General features: G+C 39.3%; 1 protein-coding gene across 1 annotated transcript in view; it reads right to left on the minus strand.

The window, feature by feature from the left end:
- LOC111865979 (ATP-dependent RNA helicase DDX3X) overlaps nucleotides 1–15,389 on the minus strand; it is a 56,571-nt gene extending 41,182 nt beyond the window's left edge. Inside the window, exons 1-4 of the mRNA XM_023854471.2 lie at nucleotides 15,281–15,389; nucleotides 14,683–14,764; nucleotides 13,800–13,886; nucleotides 2,462–2,600 (exon numbers count right to left, since the gene is read on the minus strand). Of these exons, the coding sequence (XP_023710239.1) occupies nucleotides 2,462–2,600; nucleotides 13,800–13,886; nucleotides 14,683–14,764; nucleotides 15,281–15,325 (353 nt within the window). The 5' untranslated portion in view covers nucleotides 15,326–15,389. The remainder of the gene's footprint in view (nucleotides 1–2,461; nucleotides 2,601–13,799; nucleotides 13,887–14,682; nucleotides 14,765–15,280) is intronic.
- Nucleotides 15,390–19,770: the final 4,381 nt, after the last annotated feature.

Below are 19,770 nucleotides of genomic sequence, written 5' to 3' on the forward strand. Positions count from 1 at the left end.
GTGCTTCAGTGCTTCACGCTCGTCTGGCTGTCACTACAAATTTCTTTCTGTGGTTTCCAGATTAATCTGTACAACACACAGCCATAAGATATTCTTCAGATGATTTATGCCCAGGCACAATGCTCTTGAATAAAGGTGCTTCCCATAAAGTTCTGATTCATTGCCACTATACATTTGCACAGGCTTCAGGTCTTCTCTTAACATTAATTTTTAAAATTCTAGGTGTAGGGGATCAGCTGCAGCAGCACTGGCACTAAAGAGCTGCCCCTACACAACAATTTCACAAATTCTGAAGCTGTTTCTGAAAACTCGTCAAGTCACCCATGAAAGAATCTAGCATTCTACGTACACATGGGACCCCTGAATGTCATTCCTGTAGCTCATGCCTCAACTGAACTGCAGGTGTGCAACATCCAACTTTACATATGACGACTTTTTCACAAACTCATGATTCAAAAGGTCCAGCAGATGCAGTTCCAGACACATTGAGTAAACACTATGCCTCAATCTTTGGTCAGTGCTGTCAAGTACCCTTTTTCAAATTCAGTGATTAATCCAAGCTTCTGGATATTATCCATCATCCTGTTTGTACTTAATAAATGTCCAGAAACAAAATACCTGTATTAATATACCATCATATAATTTTTATATTTTATTCTGCTTTGTCAGCACAGGTTTTTTCCATTATGCTCAGCCACTCACCTAGTTCATAAGTAAAGTATCACCTTTGCAATACATGATGCACATCTCAATGTAGCACAAGAAACATGCAAGGACTACTTCCAACAGCAACATGTAAATTATAAAAATGGTATTGTTCGGCAGTATCTGGAAATCCCTGTTGCAATGCTGCAACCAATTTTCATCTTCTCCCTCCCAGCTACGACATCACACCATCACTTCTTGAATGGTTCATATACGAGTACTGCCACCTGGTGATGCTGCTCTTTAATGTGACACTGATAACTAAGAATAATGTAACACAGATGGTATTCATATGCATTCTGCAGCTGTGTGCACGACAATGAACTGTGACTGGGGTTAAACCAACATTACAATGTTGTTGTGTCATGGAGGAGGAAATGAAACACTCTTCCAATAATGCATGTGTTTAGACGACCAGCCCTAAGTGATGGCTAAACATGACATGCCACAACAGAGCACATACTGGACACACAGTCCAATGCCCCTCCCTTCCATTAGTGCCCTTGGTGACATTCAGCCTTTCAGCATACTTTTTACCCCAAAACGTGTTAACTAATTTTAATTGTGACATTTTTGCTATTACTGTTAGATCATCCCTTCTCTGGACTCTCTAACCTCCACTCTGCTGTTTGAGACAAGGAAAGGATGAAGGCCTTGTTAGTTCAAATGCATCTGTTTCTAAAAACAGTGATTACATAGGATAAATAAAAAACATGCATCGACATGTGGCTTAGGAACAAACTACATAAGCCATGGCCAAATGTACATAAACAGTTTAAATTAATTACTACACAACGTTGACCAACAACAGATTTTGGTTCACTAAAAGTAAATATTACAGTGTTTGCCACTGCCGATCACAGTGGCCGCACGGTCTAAAGCATGAACTGTCTTCACCAGCTCGAATGCTGGGATCATGGGTTCAAATCCCACTCAAGTCATGGATGTCCATGTATGCGTTTATCCTGTGTGTAGGAAGCAGCCTTGTAACGGGCTGACCACTCGTCCCTGTGTAAAAAGGGATTACAAAACTCAGGAAATGCCCAGGGCCCATCAAAGGGCTGTAGAGCCATTGATGGATAAATGAATGAATGAATGAAATGAATGTATCTGCACTACACAAAAATTATGAAGACAAAACTGTCATGGGAAAAGAAATATTTAAAGTCTTTGCCTTTACAGACACTCAGGTTTCTAGAGATAACTTATAAACAGAACAAGTTTCACAAATGTCAGTAACACACATTTAGTAACTTTTAACAAAACAGAGTCTGATTTTCACACTCAAAAGTAGCAAATTACAAAGGTGAACAGCAGAAAATTCATGACTCTGGAATCTTTCCAGTTGATTTCCTGGTTTCTGTTCACCAGTAGAAGTGATTTCTATCAGTTCTGAAAGAAGTTTTCACACTGCCTAATCCTAGAGTCATCACATCATTACTAAATTAAAGACTCAAAATTGATTTAATCACATATAATTACATACAAATTTTGCATAATTAAAATGTGATGTTCAGATTCCTATTTTATAGTTACTAATGTTGCTTCATTGTCTCTCCCGCATCCTAAGGCATATGTCATTACATCATCTTACACACACCTTTGGCTTAGGGGAGATCCCTATTAATTTTGCACAGAAATGACTGCAATTACAAGTTTACAGAACTTGCTGTGTATAAAATTCTGTGCCTCAGTAATCATTTCATGCTGAATATTGACCAGTGGCTTCATCTGCTTATAAATGTACATTATGCACCTGCTTGCAGGGCGGTAGCTACTGTTTTCTCTTCCCCAATCGTCTCCTCCGTTAGTGTATGGCTGACCACCGTAGCTTCCTTCATTCCTTCTGCTGCGGTAACTGCTGTTATAGTCTCCACCACGACCTTGTTGGTTGCCTGTGTAATCAACGCACAGTAATTACTAATTTTAATGGAAAAATACCAAAGCAAGATGGTGGTATTACACAGAACTGTTCAAGTACTCACTTCTTAAAAAAATATTTAAGTTCAAGATTTGTAACAAAACCTGTTAACAAAAATAACTTACACGTTTAAAAATGCACATTCAAAAAATATGGGAAACAACTTTGTAGTACTATATCATGAATATTTTGTCTCTGAATTCAGTTATTAGGCCTAGTACGGAAATTCTAACTTATTTAACTTAATCTAATGCTGAAAAATGCGCATATGCACATATATGTGAGGCTACGTGTATCTGTAAAAAATTAAACTAAAAATACACACCAAAATAATAATTCTGAAGAGGCCTGACAATAAATAGTCCAATAAAGAGATGGGAGAGTTAAAAAAGTAGTAAAAACTAACACGCTATATAGTGACATATCATTAGGTCCTAAAAACCATTCCAGGAACTCTGAAGAAAAACATAAAAGATTCAAGCTTTAAAACAATATGAAACAAATTCAGTTAAATCAACTTGTAGATTCCTATACAGTTCACAAATACCAAACATCAGACATAATTTAACAGATGAGAGCACTGTGCACTGTTCCACAAAGATGGTAGGTATGGCAGTAGTCATTATAAAATGGACTTTTGATCAGAATACGCAGAACAGTGTCGGGTTCCTAAGAGGATGTAGAAAAAGGTGCAGGCTCTCCATGCAACAAATGTTTTGTGTCAATATAAATGTTACCAATATGAAATCTGTTTTGATTCCATCCCCCATGAGGTAAGGGAAGATACCAGACACACACATGGAAGGTTTCACTGCCTGCAATATCTTACTCAGTGTATGAGGCCATACACATTGCCAGACTGATGAAACGTACCAAGGCCCAGAGCCGAAAAGTGGTTTGGGAAAAAAAAATTAATAATATACACACAAAATAAATATAATAATATAATTGGTTCAGTGAAATAAAAATACAAACTGTCCCAGATGAGGGGACGCCACAACGTAAAACCGTGCACCAACTCCGCCGTTAATTTAGCAAACCAAAAGTTCAAGAAATAATTTGGGGGCGAGAGAAGCACCAGACTCTTCCACGGTGTGCAGCAGAATCCCCTTGCAGTTTTCAGGCGAGACTGCTAGTCCCTGGTGAAAGGATGAAGGGTGCAAGCGTAGGGCAGGAGGAGAGGGGGAAAAGGAATGAAGGGGGGTTCTAGTTGAGGGACATGGCGGTGGTTTCTGACATTACACTGACAAAAGAGCAAACCTTCAATACCTAGAGATAATTCAGATGTTAAGGCATCAAGCAATGCAGTGCTGCTTGCTACCTATTTGCCTGGCTTACTTTTCAATCCTTAAAATGGAGGCAGTTTGTTCCTCCAAAACATCAGTGAACTTCTACCAGATTACATGGCATTACAACCCAGAAGACAGTATTTGCTATGTGAAAAAATGTTAATAATAATAATAATAATTCGATTATTTATGTGCTGAGCCAACAGCTGCAAGACCAATTACAGACACAACACAGTGGAGATAAAGTCAAAGACTAATTAAAGGTAAGCATTGGAGGAAAAACACACTAATGCATATAATAATTCAATTCAATTCAATTCATGTTTACTTATGTGCAAACCTAACAGCACAGTGGCCAATTACAACTGTTTTTAAGTGAGCAAGGTTCCAAAATTAAAAACTTCTCTTGTGGCTTTAATTATTACAAATTATTTATGCATAAAGAACTTGAGGTAGTAAACTCATACTGTGTGGTTATTTTGGGGGGAAAGAATAGTGTGTAGAGCCACTGCTATGCAACAACCACAATATGGGTGGATATACCAGTGCTGTTTCTAGGCAATGGCTCAGTAAACATGTTCCCATTTCTGGACAGCAGTTTCTTAATACCGCGACTGTTGGACTACAACAGTCGAAAAGCTGTGTTTTCTATGTGGTCTGTGCCAAGAGGTTATAAGCAATCCAAGGTTTGGAGCTTAGTCAGGTCAGAGTGAAAGTCTAGAGAGCCATCTGACCTCATCCCGCTTATAATTCCTAAGCACGGATGTTACCAAGCAATGACTAGTAGAAACTCAGTGCTTATAGTATTCATTTTTAGTGTGTGTGTAGATTAGTGAAAGTGTTATAAGTTCGCAGTCAAGACAGTAAGTCGGCTACAGCAGGTCTTGATTTGATTCATGACCTGTAAGGCACATGTGTTGGGCAGAGTGGTTGTCACGGACTTCACTTTACGTAGTGTGTTCACAGCCAACTTCCATGTGGTGAAGGTGGTATCTGTAAAGTTTGCTACCTGGCCACACATGTGCACAGTGCTGTGTGAAACAACAAAACAAGTGGTGAACTTCAGTGTACATCAATATGGCAGATGTCCCAGTACTGGGATTCAGGAAATAATGGAGACAGAAGCTAGCACTGCTGAAATCTGAATATCATGCCACCACAAATACCCAACAATCAGAAGCAGCTGCTGTAGTACAACAGGTACATAAAGTATTCAATGACACTGAGATTCTTGCTAGATGCACACTGGATAAAGTGGAGGAAAGCTCTGAATGGACCTCTACTGTGAATAGTGTGAAGGAGAACTTAGCAAACATTTGCAAAGGTCTGGATGGGAAGCCGCTTTTTAGCACTCTTTACAGCATGCACACAGTAACACTGTATGAACTGAAGGCCATCCTTAAGATGAGTGCAGAGGCAGGGCAAGAGGCGAGAATGACGACTTCCAGGAAGTAAAGTGACACAAGTGGAATATATATATATATATATATACACTCTCTCTCTCTCTCTCATACACACAGACAGTCACAAGACGTCAAATAAACCAGTCCCAATATCAGCACCTGCCTCCAAAACAGTTAACCTGCAACTTCTTCATACCTCTCAGAACTACTGACATGGATACGGAGACTATTGGGTCACAGCATGCACTACTGGAGCAGACGGCTCCCAGAAAATCAGGTAGGCTGCCACCAATGGTGATGACTTCTACCACAAACTTCATTCGACTCCAGAGATTTAAAAGAACATGTCAAAGAAGAGTAAAAGTTCTGAAATAATGAAATGGAACCCATATCATAACAAAAGAAATGGCAGACTATTCAGTCACAAAATCCTACCTGGAGAAAAATAATCTCCACTATTTTACTTTCTCCCCAAATTCTGAAAAGCCTATCACCTTCCCTGGACACACAGGCAGAAGATATTTCCAACAGCCTTGAGGACTCAGGCTTCAATATCATCGTGAGGCACATGACTGCCACTCGAAGAGCACCCGATGGGCAAACCCATGTGGAAACCCTTGCTCTATTCCTTGTTACCTTAAAAACAAACATAAAATCTCTAGAAATATACAAGCTGAGTAGCCTTAACCATATTATTACCAAGGCAGTTATACAGAGCTCAAACTAGCCTTATGATGTGCTACAACTGCCACAACTGTGGCCATGTCTGGGGAACTGCAAGCAACTGCTCGGGGTTTGTGGTGCAGTGGTGGCCACCTGCAGAGAATGGCCCTTAAAAGATATATACAGAACCTATGTCAAGCTGCAGCAATTACACAACAGTAGGAGAGAAACCTCATTCAGCATCATATCAAGGCTGTAGCCATGCAAAAGAAGAATTGCTAAAGAGAAGTGCACAATCAGCTCCAAAGGGATCCTATGTGAGGACGTCCTTCTCTAAGTTCACCTCATCAGAGCAGTTCTATGCAGTTGCACTGTGTCAAGACACTAAACACCAGCAACCATACGCATTGCAGACAGTTGGGAAAAACATGCAGCTCACCGTACAGCAGCATCTGCCACAATAGGAAATTCAGAAAACAGGTCTGTCAGTACAGGCTCCCAGTGCATCTAACAGTAACAAGTTAAAAGTAGCCACTGTAGTGCAACTGACCATGACAGAGTTGTCAAAAAAGACAAAATAACTGTCATTCTAAAAATTGTACTTAATAAAACAAAACTGCTGCTAGAGGCCTTAGGTCACTCAGTCATAGCATTTACTGCAAATGATATTTGGATGCAGCATTACGAGCTCTGTAAACAGCTAAGACCTGCATATAAACGTGGCTCTGCTCTCAGAGACACATCTCAAACCTCACAAGAGGTTATTTATTCCAAATTATCACTTTTATTGGACTGACTGCTTCCCAGGGAAAAAAGACATTCCCCACAACCAAGGAGACCTGCCCCTGCTTATTTCAATAGCAGATACTGGGGTCTACAAACCAACTGGTAATAGCGAAGTGCTACTTGCAGCAATCTGTAAGTCACCAGGCCATGTCTGGAAGGATGCAGACATCACTGAACTCATAAGCTTTAGACATAAGTAGCTACTGGCAAGAGATCTGAATGCTAAATATCAATTCTGGAACAGCATACTTTACAACCCTTCAGGCATGAAACTATTAATTTACTGCATATATATGAATCTGAAGTTTCAGAACCACCATGTTCCACTCATAACTCTACTGCAGGAAATCATGACATGCTCAATATTGTTGTGCACAAGAATGTCCGGCTGTCAGAAGTCAGTGTCTCTGACATTCTGGCCTCAAATCACTTACCAGTTGTTTTCCACTTGCTGGATCATTTTATGAGGGGCGTTCAAGTTCTAAGGTCTCCGATTTTTTCTCAGGACTGGGAGCAGATAGACACATGAGGTTTAGTTTAAAATACGTGTGCACTCTTTGTGAATGCGTGACAGAGATGGCAGCACTGTACGGCACACAGAACTCTAGTGGTGGCGGCGAGAGTGAGGAGTGTTTTTGATACGTAAAATGGCGACGTTTTCATTACAAGAACAGCGAGTAATCATTCGTTTTCTCCACTTGTGTGGTGCAACACCCATTGAAATTTATCGCCAGTTGAGTGAGACGTGTGGTGTTGGTGTCATGAATGTGAAAAATGTGCGTTCGTGGGTGTGACAGTTCAAAGAAGGTCAAACGTCATGTGACAACGAACCAAAACAATCTCGGCCTCACACCAGCTGGTCTGACATGGTCGAGCGAGTTGAGGAAGTTGTTTTGGAGGATCGCCGATTGGGTGTGGAAAACATCGCCTCCAAAGTTGGCATTTCCATGGGATCTGTGCACAAAATCCTGCATGAAGACCAGCAAATGTGGAAAGTGTCCTCCAGGTGGGTGCCACGAATGCTGGCAGACGACCACAAGGCTGCGCGCATGGCAATTTGCCAAGCGATGTTGACACGTGATGAAGGCAAGAATGGGACTTTCTTTTCATCAACTGTGACAATGGATGAGACATGGATACCATTTTCAATCCTGAAACATTCACCAGTCGTGCCGCTATTGCATCAGCAATTTTCCAGTTGTCAAAACAGACTCCTACAGAAGCGTTCGCAGCGGCCATGGAATCATAGCGTCGACATTGTGAAAAATGTGTACAGCTGCAGGGAGATTACATTGAAAAGTGACAGAAGTTTCAAATTTTTCGTGTGATTATTGTGTGAGAAAAAAAATCAGAGACCTTAGAACTTGAAAGCACAATGTAGAACTAGGAAGCTCATGAGCCCATTTGACAAATTCACAGATTGGGAGCAGTTTCAAAGCCTGGCCTCTGAATTATTTTCACCTAGAATCCAAATTAACTCGGAGGCAGAAGCCGATAAAGTGGCCTGTGACTACCGCCTCCACAGCTTCAGTGTAAAGGCAATCAACAAACAAGATTACACTCATGTTGACATGTTGAAAGGCATTCAATGGTGGGAAACGAATAAAACAGGATAAAACTTAATTGATGTTATACAACACCGAATCAGTCATTGATTTTTTACTTTTCATAGGTTTCCATGGACCAATAGGAAGTTTGATATTTCTTTTATATAAGAATGTACAGGAGGCCCACGATGTTGCAAATTAATTAATTGTATAGTCGGTGCCTCATCTTACGAAGAATTGTCCGTAATGTATGGAAAGTAAACAATGACTCTATCTTGTTTTATGCAATAACTTTTAGTTTTTATATAATCTGACTTATTATATTTTTACGCAGTGTATTTTAAATTGTTAATAACACTGTATCCAATCTAATGTACAGCAGTTCAATGGTATATGTTTGTTAATACGTTTGCCCGATGATGGCCGTTAGTGGCTGAAACATGTAGCGAAACCATAGCTGGGTGCTAACCTTGATTTTTTCTGTTTGTTGTGTTGTGACAGTCAATAAAAGAGTTGTATATTGTAACACAACAGGATGCACAAAATGAAAATTAAGAAATTTGAGACTCAATCTTCCGAGGGAAAGGTAATGCTAACTGTTTTTTGGGACTCAAAAAGGGCTTATACTGGAAGACTAGCCAGGAAAATGGTGTAAGATCAACAGTGCAAGATACAATGATTTTATGGCCAACAATCTGAAGCCAGCTATTCGCACCAAACGCTGAGGCGTATTCTCGAAGAAAGTGTTGCTGCATGACAATGCATGCCCACATATGTCTGCCCAAACCACTGACACCATTAACCAACTGGGTTTTGAGGTGCTGGAACACCCTGCCTACAGCCCAGATCTCGCCCCTTCTGACCTCGTAAAGCATCTTTGAGCAGGCCAAAGAGATGTCTCTTTGGCCTGCTCAAAGATGCTTTACGAGGTCATCGATTTTCTAAAGACAAAGGAGTGCGGGAAGGGGTGCATAAAGGGTTGTGTGACCAACCGAAAACCTTCTTCTTGGAGGGAATACACAAGCTTGTGGACCGCTGGACCAAGTGCATCGAAAAGTAAGGAGACTATGTAGAAAAATTATGTACTTGTTCAACCCCTACTTTTGTGTATATAAATTGGAAAAACAAGAGTGCAGATAATTTTTGACTTCCCTACGTAATTTGTAGAATTTCAATTTTAGTCTCTGATTAAAAAAATTAAACCTCCACAACTTAATTCAATGGGTTAACCCTTTCCAGATATATGTTGTTACATAATCGATATGGTGACAGTTCTTCGATGGACGAATGCCAATATATGATCAATACACTTTCTTTCAGGTTTCTCCAGTCATATGTCACTACCTGTCATTGTATACTATGCCAACACATTCATGAATCTTTTGTATGCCTTCTTCTGCCTTCTGGAAGTCATGATTTAAACTTCTTGAGGAACGAATGCTATTTATATAGTACAGTGTGTCATGTTAGCAGCATGGCTTTATGTTCCAGCAACCCTGGCCCTTCTGGCTTCAAAGAATGGACAGAAAGATGGACACAATTTCAATTGGCTATATTTCCTGAACTATATGCTGCATTTGAATTCTGTAAAGTACATCTGAAAGAGGATGTGTAAAGTTTCTAATACTACTGCTAGAGCACTCCAGCACCGTGTCAGTTGTAAGTGAGATGGCTACTATGCAACACAAGATTTTTTGCATTCGTGAGTTCAGTAAAAGTGAGTCTGCGACTGCGGCGCACATGCATTTCGTCGTAAGTTTAACATCCAACCTCCAACAAGGAAGATCATTTATTGTTGGAATGAACAATTTGATGAAACTGGCTCTCGGTGTAAGGGTAAAAGCCCAGGCCAGTTGTGTGTATCGGAGAACATGGAGCGCATTCGAGTGATCTTTGAGCGTAGCCCAATGAAGTCAACCCGTTAGTGCTAGTAGAGAACTTGGACTATCACAAACAACTGTCTGGGGTGTACTGAGGCACCAGTTAGTGTACAAACCATACCACCTACAACTGGTACAGGCTCTTCGCACAAACGATAAGGTAAAGCGCGTAGAATTTTGTGACCGTATGCTCAAAAGCATGTTAGATAAATTGTTTCTGCCTCGTGTAATTTTTAGCGATGAAGCTACGTTTCAGCTAAGTGGGAAAGTCAACAGGCACAATGTTCGCATATGGGGCCTACAAAATCCCCGTGTAACACTCAAACATGTGAGGGACAGCCTGAAAGTTGATGTGTTCTGTGCAATATCGTTAACAAAGGTTTATGGACTTTTATTTTTTGATGAAAACACAGTTACTGGAGTAACGTATCTTAGAATGCTGCAAAACTGGCTTGTTCCTCAAATGAATGAAGATTCAGGAGATTACATTTTCCAGCAGGACAGAGTTCCACCCCATTGGCACCTGAATGTTCGACGTTTCCTGGATGAATCTCTACCTCAACGATGGATAGGTCGCATGGGGAATGAAGACCTGGCACTTCATTTCTGGCCACCGATGTCTCCTGATCTCACACCCTGCAACTTTTTCTTGTGGGGATTCCTGAAATATGCAGTTTACGTACCACCTCTTCCCACAAATTTGAATGACCCAAGAAACCGCATCACAGCTGCGGTGAACTCAGTGATGCAAGATATTTGTCATCGAGCGTGGGATGAATTCAGCTACATTCTAGATGTTATTTGTGCAGCCGGAGGGGGACACATTGATCATCTATAAACTTCCATGTTTGTATAATCAAATGTAATTTACAGAATTCAAATGCAACAAATAATTCAGGAAATATAGCCAATTGAAAATGTGTCCATCTTTCTGAATCACCCTGTATAATCCCTTGTGTGATGCAGATGAAGAATCTTTTAGTGATATGTTAAGTGAAGAACTCAATATTTACTCTGATGATGAGAGGGATTTGGAACTCAAAGGAGAAACTGCGAGTAAAGAACTGAACGAAGGATGGAAAGTGAAAGTGAAACAAGTGTTGTGTGTGTTGATGGGTAGGAACACGCAACAATAGGTGAAAAGAAACCCAAGGCATACACATTTACTAAAAATGCAAGGTCACAATTTAACCTTCTGCCAGATGTTGAACCCACGGATTATTTTAGTTTATTTCTCAATGCTGAGCTTTTGAAGAACACTGTTATAGGGACAAGCAGGTACGTGAGACACAAAACTGCAGAACTTCAGCTAAGCCTGTGGTCCATTTGAAGCAGGTGGTTTGATGTTTCTGTTCTGTTTTAGGTGTAATTATGAATATGGGCCTAATCCCATTACCTGACATAAAAGACTACACTTCTAGTGAGTGAAAAACACAGGTATAATTTTTGGTGACATAACTTCTAGAGATTACTTTTACAGATATTTTGGATGACACATGTGGGAAATGATACCACCGAAGAAAGCAATTGTGCCATTAAAAGAACAAAGTATATGGGTTGATAGAACATAAAGAGAAACAATTTCAGAAATATTTTGTGCCAGGTAAAAATTTTGCAACAAATGAATCAAGAGTTGGGTTCAACGGCAAAATAATTTTCAGAACTTATAATAAAAAAAAACAATGAATTGGGGCATCAGATTATTTGTATTAGCTGACTGTGACACTGGTTATGTTCACACTATAATTCTATATTACAGAAACGTTACAGGTGACTTGTGTAACTTGCCATACTCGGAAAACTGTTCACTTCAAGAATAGTTCTTTCCTTGATGGACAGACTATGAGTATGAGTATGAGGGGTGAGCCAAAAAACTGGCCCTAGCACCGTGACCTTCAATGGTCTACTGATGGACAGACTACCACTCAGTATGTCTCGTGTTGAGGGCTACCATCTCTTCACTAACATATTATACTAGTGTTCAGCTGACCCAAGAATTTGACAATCAAAAATGCCACACAATAGGCATTATTACTGCTGGTTGAGTTAGCAATCCAACACAAGTGAGGCAGGGGGCCATGAAAGAAAGTGAAGAGTGGTGACACTTGTGCCTACAGAAGAGGTAATGAGCTGGAAAGACAAGACAGCAGTTCTCATATCTACGCATGACTCATCAACAGAAAAAATTATGACCATTCAGAAAGAGGGGCAACAGAAAAGCCAATGTGTGCGCTTGACTATACAGGGCATATGTGTGTGGTGTAAATCGCAGTGATCACAATATACGCTTTATTTAGAAACCTCTGAAGTGGTGGAGAAAACTCATTTTCTGGTGCCTGGAAGTGTCCATTGTAAATTCATACATTTTGTACAGCAGACATAAGGCAAAGATGGGGGTGAAACAAATTTTACATATCAAATAACGAGCTCTTGTTGAAAATCTAGTAGGTGATTGATGTGCGCAACCCAAGAAAGCAGTCACATCCAGGGACAGCAGAGGAAGAAAAGAGACTAAATACAGTGCCTCACTTCCTCTACCATTATGACACAAAGAAACAAAGACTGCAGTGTGTGCAGCAATGAGAAGGGAGACAGAAAATAAACTAACACTTGTATAAATCAACTGGCCATGTGTCCTGGGGAATGTTTTAGAAGATATCACTCTCTCAGGAACTTCAAAAGGCTTTAATGTGTACCATATTTTTTGGGAGTTTATTGTGTATGTACATAGAAGATTAAGTGATAGTTATGAGAAAGGAACATGTGTATATTTTGTGATAGAGAACAACAGACTATTTGAGCCCATGAAACATAACTACCTCTCTTCACATGATGTCACACACCCTTACAAAGCAGTGAATTTATCTTCTTGTATTGTGCTTGTAAGTAAAATTTTGCTTTCTCGCTTTATGTCTTTGTTGCGGCAACTTTTTGGGCAAAACAGTTCACTTAGTGGCTGTATTGGCTGCAGAAATTTCTAATAATGAGACAACGAGAAAGAGCTAACAAATCAATTTTTGAAAACAAGCTTTAAAAATCTGATTAAAAGAATCTCTTGAGTACATCACCTGACAAAATGGTGTCTGTACACCTAAAAGATTTTGAAAATGGGCATTAAATTATACCTGTAATATTTCTCCCATATCAAACATTTACTTAAAAAATAGTTCCAATATTCTCCTCCATTAATTTAATTAAGTATCAAGGCACATTCATACGTATGGATAAGTAAATATCAACTTCGAAGCTAAGGCAAACATACATCATATAGAATAATTAACAGAATACACTTATTTGTTACATAGCATGTCATTTATAAGGATGCATATGAAGTGTTATCACAAATTACATTTTTAACAATAAATATTTCAAGTGAACACAGATGTACAGACCATAAACCATAACACACATTTCTAAGCAAACAAATATAAATATGAATTAAACCTTTGTGCAGAAAGCTGCATAATCCCCCTCCCCCAAGTTTCATGTTACATTCAAAATTATATTATGCATGCTATATATATATAAACCGCCACCACTAAAGATACGATGATCCTTCTGAACCTTCTTCTACATAAAACTAAATATGAACGATTTTATTTTACCTCTGGAATAATTCCCTCTCCCCTGGCTGCGGTATTCCCGACTATCCCGACTCTCGTAGTAATGTTGCTCGCCCCCCTGATAGTCTGCTAATGAAGAGAGAGAAAGAAATTAAAACTAATGTTCACATGAATATTCTGTTCAAAATTACTAACATTAATATCTGTTACAGTCCAATTCCTGGTACCTCTACAAATGCATCTACAATATGCCCAAAAGTGGAGAAAATCAATGTACAAAAGAGTTAACAAACATCTACTAAATTCAATAAACTTAAGGAAACACACTTCTGCAAAAATAAACATGGGAAAGTTCACATAAGTTGTAACTACGACTCACCAATCTCATGGAATCCAAGAAATATACTTTAACACAAAGCTAAATGATGCCAGAACTTTCAAATTCTACAACACATCCTCAAAATGAAACATCAGCAGCACACATCACATTCATTTATGGTGTTTTGATTGTGAAACATAGCCGAAATATTCCCACTAGAACATCAACATCACACTAGAACATCACTCACCTGCATAAGGCTCTGAATAGCAAAGAGAAATCTCATTATAAAGAACAAAAAAACTAATACATCAATTTTGTTATTATGCCATGCTATAACTAAAACACAGCCTTAATGTCATCCAAACAAACTAACTTAACCAAACCTTCACCAAAACCAGGTGTCTACTAATATTACAACCTATGACTATACACCACCTTCACAGTTCAAATCGAATTTCAGAGTACCATACTAGTTTTACCAGAAGTTCACACTATTAAAACAGCATATAAAAACAAGGTACTATGTCACTATATGCCGAAGGTCTGCAAAAATATCAAAATGTGTCACTATCAAGCAGCTACAACCAATATACATTCACTTACTTGCTACTTTGTTACGAAGATGTGGGGGCACGTAGCGGCCACCTGATTGCTGGCGGCCGCCCTGCAAGTCCAGACCAGCAAACTGTAAGCAAATCAATCGTTATCTGATTGGATTTTAAACGCAGTTAACAAAAATTTTGTCATGGTAGCATTTAATATCGTTTTAATAAAATGGACGGTAACTGCAAGTTACCAAAAAAAAAATGCCTTTGTAACACATTTCAACACCAAACATTTTGTGGTAATTCGGCATCGTATTGTATAATAATATGGTGTTCCGATAAAATCAAATATTCATGTGTCTGTACCACTAGGTTACAGGCCGCCATTACAAGACACGTAGATCAAATCCTCCAAGATCTTCTCTAGTTTCGCTGCAACGCAACATAAACGTTTCTCATTATATAACTTAACACTAATGACGGGTACAAGAAATCACTTTCACCGCACGTACTGCCTCACAAAAAGAAAATTCAACGACTGCACAATTTAATAAATCGATAACATAGTCTTCTGTAGGCCTACGGCTTCACTTTGGCGTTCATTTTCGTTGTTCCTAAACCATTCTACACTGAAAATGCTGATACTATGTACTTACTTGCTGCTCTAGACCTGATCCATTTTGGTTGGGTACATTACTCATATTACTATAAATCAAAACGTTTATTTAGAGAGCTCTTCTTTCTAGCGTCGTCTCAACAAGAAGATCTCCCTGGACAAAGAACATCAACATTGATTGAATATTCCTTAGACACACTAATCATGACTTCATTCTTATCGGTTACTGGTTACCTCCTGTTTATTCACGCACTCAGTTTATAATAAATTTGACGAGATGACACCACAATGCAATAGTAGTAGTTTTGTGGCGGCAGTAATAGTAATTACTATTGTTATTGTTATCTATCCTCATCTATCTTATGGAATAATAATATGGGGACATAGTGCTAAGACCCTCACTAGCAGAATTTTCGTACTCCAAAAAAGGGCAGTAAGATACACTGTAGGGCTAAAACGTTTGGAATCGTGCACGGATAGCTTTAGAAATCTAAAGGTACTAACAGTATATTCTCTATATGTACAAGAAACAATCCTATCTGTAAAAAAGAAATAGTGAAACTGCACAGTGAATGAACAAATACATACATATAACACAAGAGATAATAAAGACTATCATATATATGAGCACAACTCAGAACTTCGTAATAGTAATCCTTCATTAGCGGGCTGTATCTTTTACAACAATTTGCCTAACAACATAAAATAAATAGAAAACAAAAATCAGTTCACAAGGGAATTGAAGACGCTACATATTCAGAGGTGCTCTTACTCAACAGAGGACTATTTGAACGATGAATTCTCGAATACTGGCTACTGATATAAGCAGAAGTATATAGTGTATAATGTATAAAATGTTGTATATCTTATATAATTTTTTAGTATTAAGATTGTTGTAATTTAATAATGTATATTAGCTGAAAGACTTATCCTATATCATTGTATCATGATCTACAGGATTAATAAATGAATGAATGAATTTCTTTGGCAGTACAAAAGGGATAATACTGTGACATGAAAGCCAGAGGAAACAGCAATTGCTAGGCATCGGACCTCAAACACGGTTTCACAGCAACTAATCAATAAGCAACAGTAGAGGAATTGTCGGAGAAGCAGCACATAACAAGATAGAAACAGTGGAAACGATGTTTCCTATACGACCCGTGCCGAGTGAGAGCCAGCAGTTATTCTCCAGTAGTGCTCAGACTCCTCGTCTCGTCGAAGGTGAGGACACATTTCAAAACACGTTAAGTATGGGAAGGTTAAAATAATGGTCATAGTTTCTGAAACCAAGAACGACTGTGCTGGATAAGGCCTGCAGCAATTTATCGGACTTCACTGGAAGATACTAAGCGAAATTACGGTACAACAAATGCGGCGCCTACTCAGACAGACGACCACCTCCTGTCGTCGTAGAGATCACATTTCCAAACGGTCCCGAAAAGACTCGAAACCAACAACGAGTCTACTGGCGAGTTCCAGCAGCAATTTACTGGACGTGACTAAACATGAACCAGCGATGTCGTCTTTCCTTAGCCGTCAAACAGTGAAATATGGCCATGAGTCCCATGGGACTCGAAACCAAGAATTGCTGTGCCAACGAGGATCAGCAGCAATTTAGCAGTCTGTCGAAAATTTAGTCAGTAGTCGGTGGCTGGAATTTTAAGCTCCGTTGCTATACGCCGATACCAAACAGCGACTATAGTCCATTCGCGGAGACGCGAGAGTCCTCGTAAACAAATGCACGCGGTATATCCTTCGCTCTTTGAATGAAATCATGCAGCGATCGCGTGATGGGTGTACCATTGCATGGGGCGTCCAAAGTTCACTCTTCAATCTCAATGCAGGTTAACATGCGTCCGAATGCAGTGAGTACACTGAAGTAACTGCGCGCTTTGTCCACTCCTTGCTGTCAGCTGTGGCGACGCGGGGCTTGCTTTGTTTACGCTGTCTCGTCTCCGCGAATGGACTGTAGTGGAGTAGGCTTAGTGTTTGAAGTAGTGATTTGTAGAATGTGTAGATTTGAATGCGGGACCCAGACTACTTCGTCTCATGAGAAATTCTTTCCCAAGCCAAATCTATTTTGTCCCGCCTATCATACTCTGAGTGGCTTCTGTCATATATACCAAGCTCTTGCTTAAGTAACCGCACAAAAATAAAATTAGCATATTCGTCAACCTCTCGTGCTACCTTACCTGTTATTTTCACTTCTACGTGGATCGAATAATAAGTAAGAATCAATGTTCAATCTAACCCTGCTTTATCAAGACTAACTTTTTTGATACACAAAAAATGTTTTATATGTATTCACACACATAACAACAGAGCTTTTCTGTTTTTACATGCATAACCATAGTAACACACAACAATAGAGAAATTAGGAACGGCGAATGTAGCGCAGTCTATTATTGAAAATTGTTTACTACGACGTTGCCAACTCTGGCATTATTTCTTATCATTAGAGTGTTGTCAACATAACATTAAGAAACAAATGACTCACTGAGGCGCGTTACAGAGCAGCTGATAATAGGTAACCACGCGGCGAAGCAATTGTGAGAAGCCAGGCATGCTCCGTTGCTTGGAAATTGATTTTCTCAGTCTCTCCGCGAGTTGCGTTTCCGTTTGCTCGGAATGCTCTGCTCCATTCAGTAACACGTGTTCAACTCAGGCTGATAATTTTCGGAAATCGCGGTGATCGCGGTTGCGTTGCGATTGCTAATTTCCTTGGTGGGTCCTCAGCCTTAGATTAAATTGTGATATATACATAGAGTAATTGTTTTTATTCACGACTGTAGTCGGTTATTGATGTGGTTAAGTTTTTACATATGGTAATGTGGTATCTACTGCACTTTTTTTTTTACGGTGTTTACACATACACGCGTCATTTGCTTCGTGGAAACGTTCGTTCTTGCATATCTTGTGGTAGAATCCGTGTGTTGCCAACCTAGTAATTGTGTGTCGTAATTTTCTGTTGGGTCCTGTCCAGGTTCTGTCAGTCATTGCATCAGTGCTGTAGAAATCTTCCCATATTTCCTCTCTTTTTTGTTTTCTTTCTTTGATAACTTCCTCTGAGTTTTTTGTGCTTGACAGTTGTTATCTGAGTTCTTCTAGTAGGAAATTTTTCTTGCAGATTTCGTATGTTAGTCTGGATTGTGTGTTCTTAGCAAGCCCTAGCGCTAGTTTAAGGTATCTTGCCTTCACTTTTTCTATTTTCCGCAGGTTTTGTTTCGATAGTTTTTCCCAGGTTATCTCTATGCCATATAGTAGTATGGGACAAATTTTTGCATGGAATGTTTTCATTGCTGTTTCTAGCGATAATAGTTGCAGGTTTCGGATGGTGTATATAGCTTTGATGGCTGCTGTGCAATTTTCTGTTATGTGTGCCGTGAATGTTGTAGATGTGGACTGCAGTGTTAAGCCAAGATATTTATATTGTTTTACTGATTTTATGTGTTCTCCATTAAATTTTATTTCATCATTTTTCCCATATTTTTTCCTCCTTTTCTGAAAGTCATTAGTTGACTTTTATTTTTATTTATTTGTAGCTTGTTTTGTCTTGCCCAGTTCTCCTGTGTAGTGGAGGCTTCCTGTAGCTCCTCAATATTTTTTTCTCCAGTTGTCATATCGTCTGCTTACATAATTAATTGTACCCCTTTGTGTTTTTCCATTGTTTTGGCGTGTAGTGGAGGCTTCCTGTAGCTCCTCAATATTTTTTTCTCCAGTTGTCATATCGTCTGCTTACATAATTAATTGTACCCCTTTGTGTTTTTCCATTGTTTTGGCCAAGTCTGCTGTTGTAATATTGAATAGTAAAGGTCTGATGGGGTCCCCTTGCAGTACGCAGTTTGTTTGGGTTATTTCTTCGGATTCTGACACCGTGTCTTTTATTACGATTTTATTGCTTTTGAGGATATCTCCTATTAGTCTTGTTGTTGTGTTTTCTTCTCCTACTATTTCCCTCAGTTTTGTTGTGATTATACTCCTGTCGAGTAGGTCGAATGCCTTGCTATAATCTATGAAAACTACATGGTATTTTCCTCGTGGGTGTCTTAATGCTTCTTCAATTGCATCTAGTAGTGCTGTGATGGCTTGTATCGTTGATCTTTGTGGCCGAAACCCAAATTGATTTTCCGGGATAAGTGAGTCTACTGTTGTTGTTAAACGGTCAGTTAGGATTTTGGTCAGTATCTTGAACATTGTGTTTTCTAACGCTACCCCTCGGTAGTTGTTCGGGTCTTCTGGGTCTCCTTTTCCCTTGTACAGTACTTTCATCAGGGATTTTCTCCAAATTTGTGGTATGGATCCAGTTTCGAGGCATCTGTTGTATAGTCCCGTTAGTGGTTTTGATATAATGTCCTTTGCTTCTTTTATATGTTCATAACATATTCCATCTGGTCCTGCGGCTTTCTTGTTTTGTGTTCTTTCTATAGCTTTTAACACTTCTGCATGTGAGATTGGCTGACATGCCCTGACGTCGTCCGTTCGGGAGCCGCTGGTGGGTGTATTTTGGCTAAGTATCTTGGTGAAATG

Source organism: Cryptotermes secundus, unplaced genomic scaffold, assembly GCF_002891405.2.
Source record: "Cryptotermes secundus unplaced genomic scaffold, Csec_1.0 scaffold24, whole genome shotgun sequence".
Classification (NCBI taxonomy): Eukaryota; Metazoa; Arthropoda; class Insecta; order Blattodea; family Kalotermitidae; genus Cryptotermes; species Cryptotermes secundus.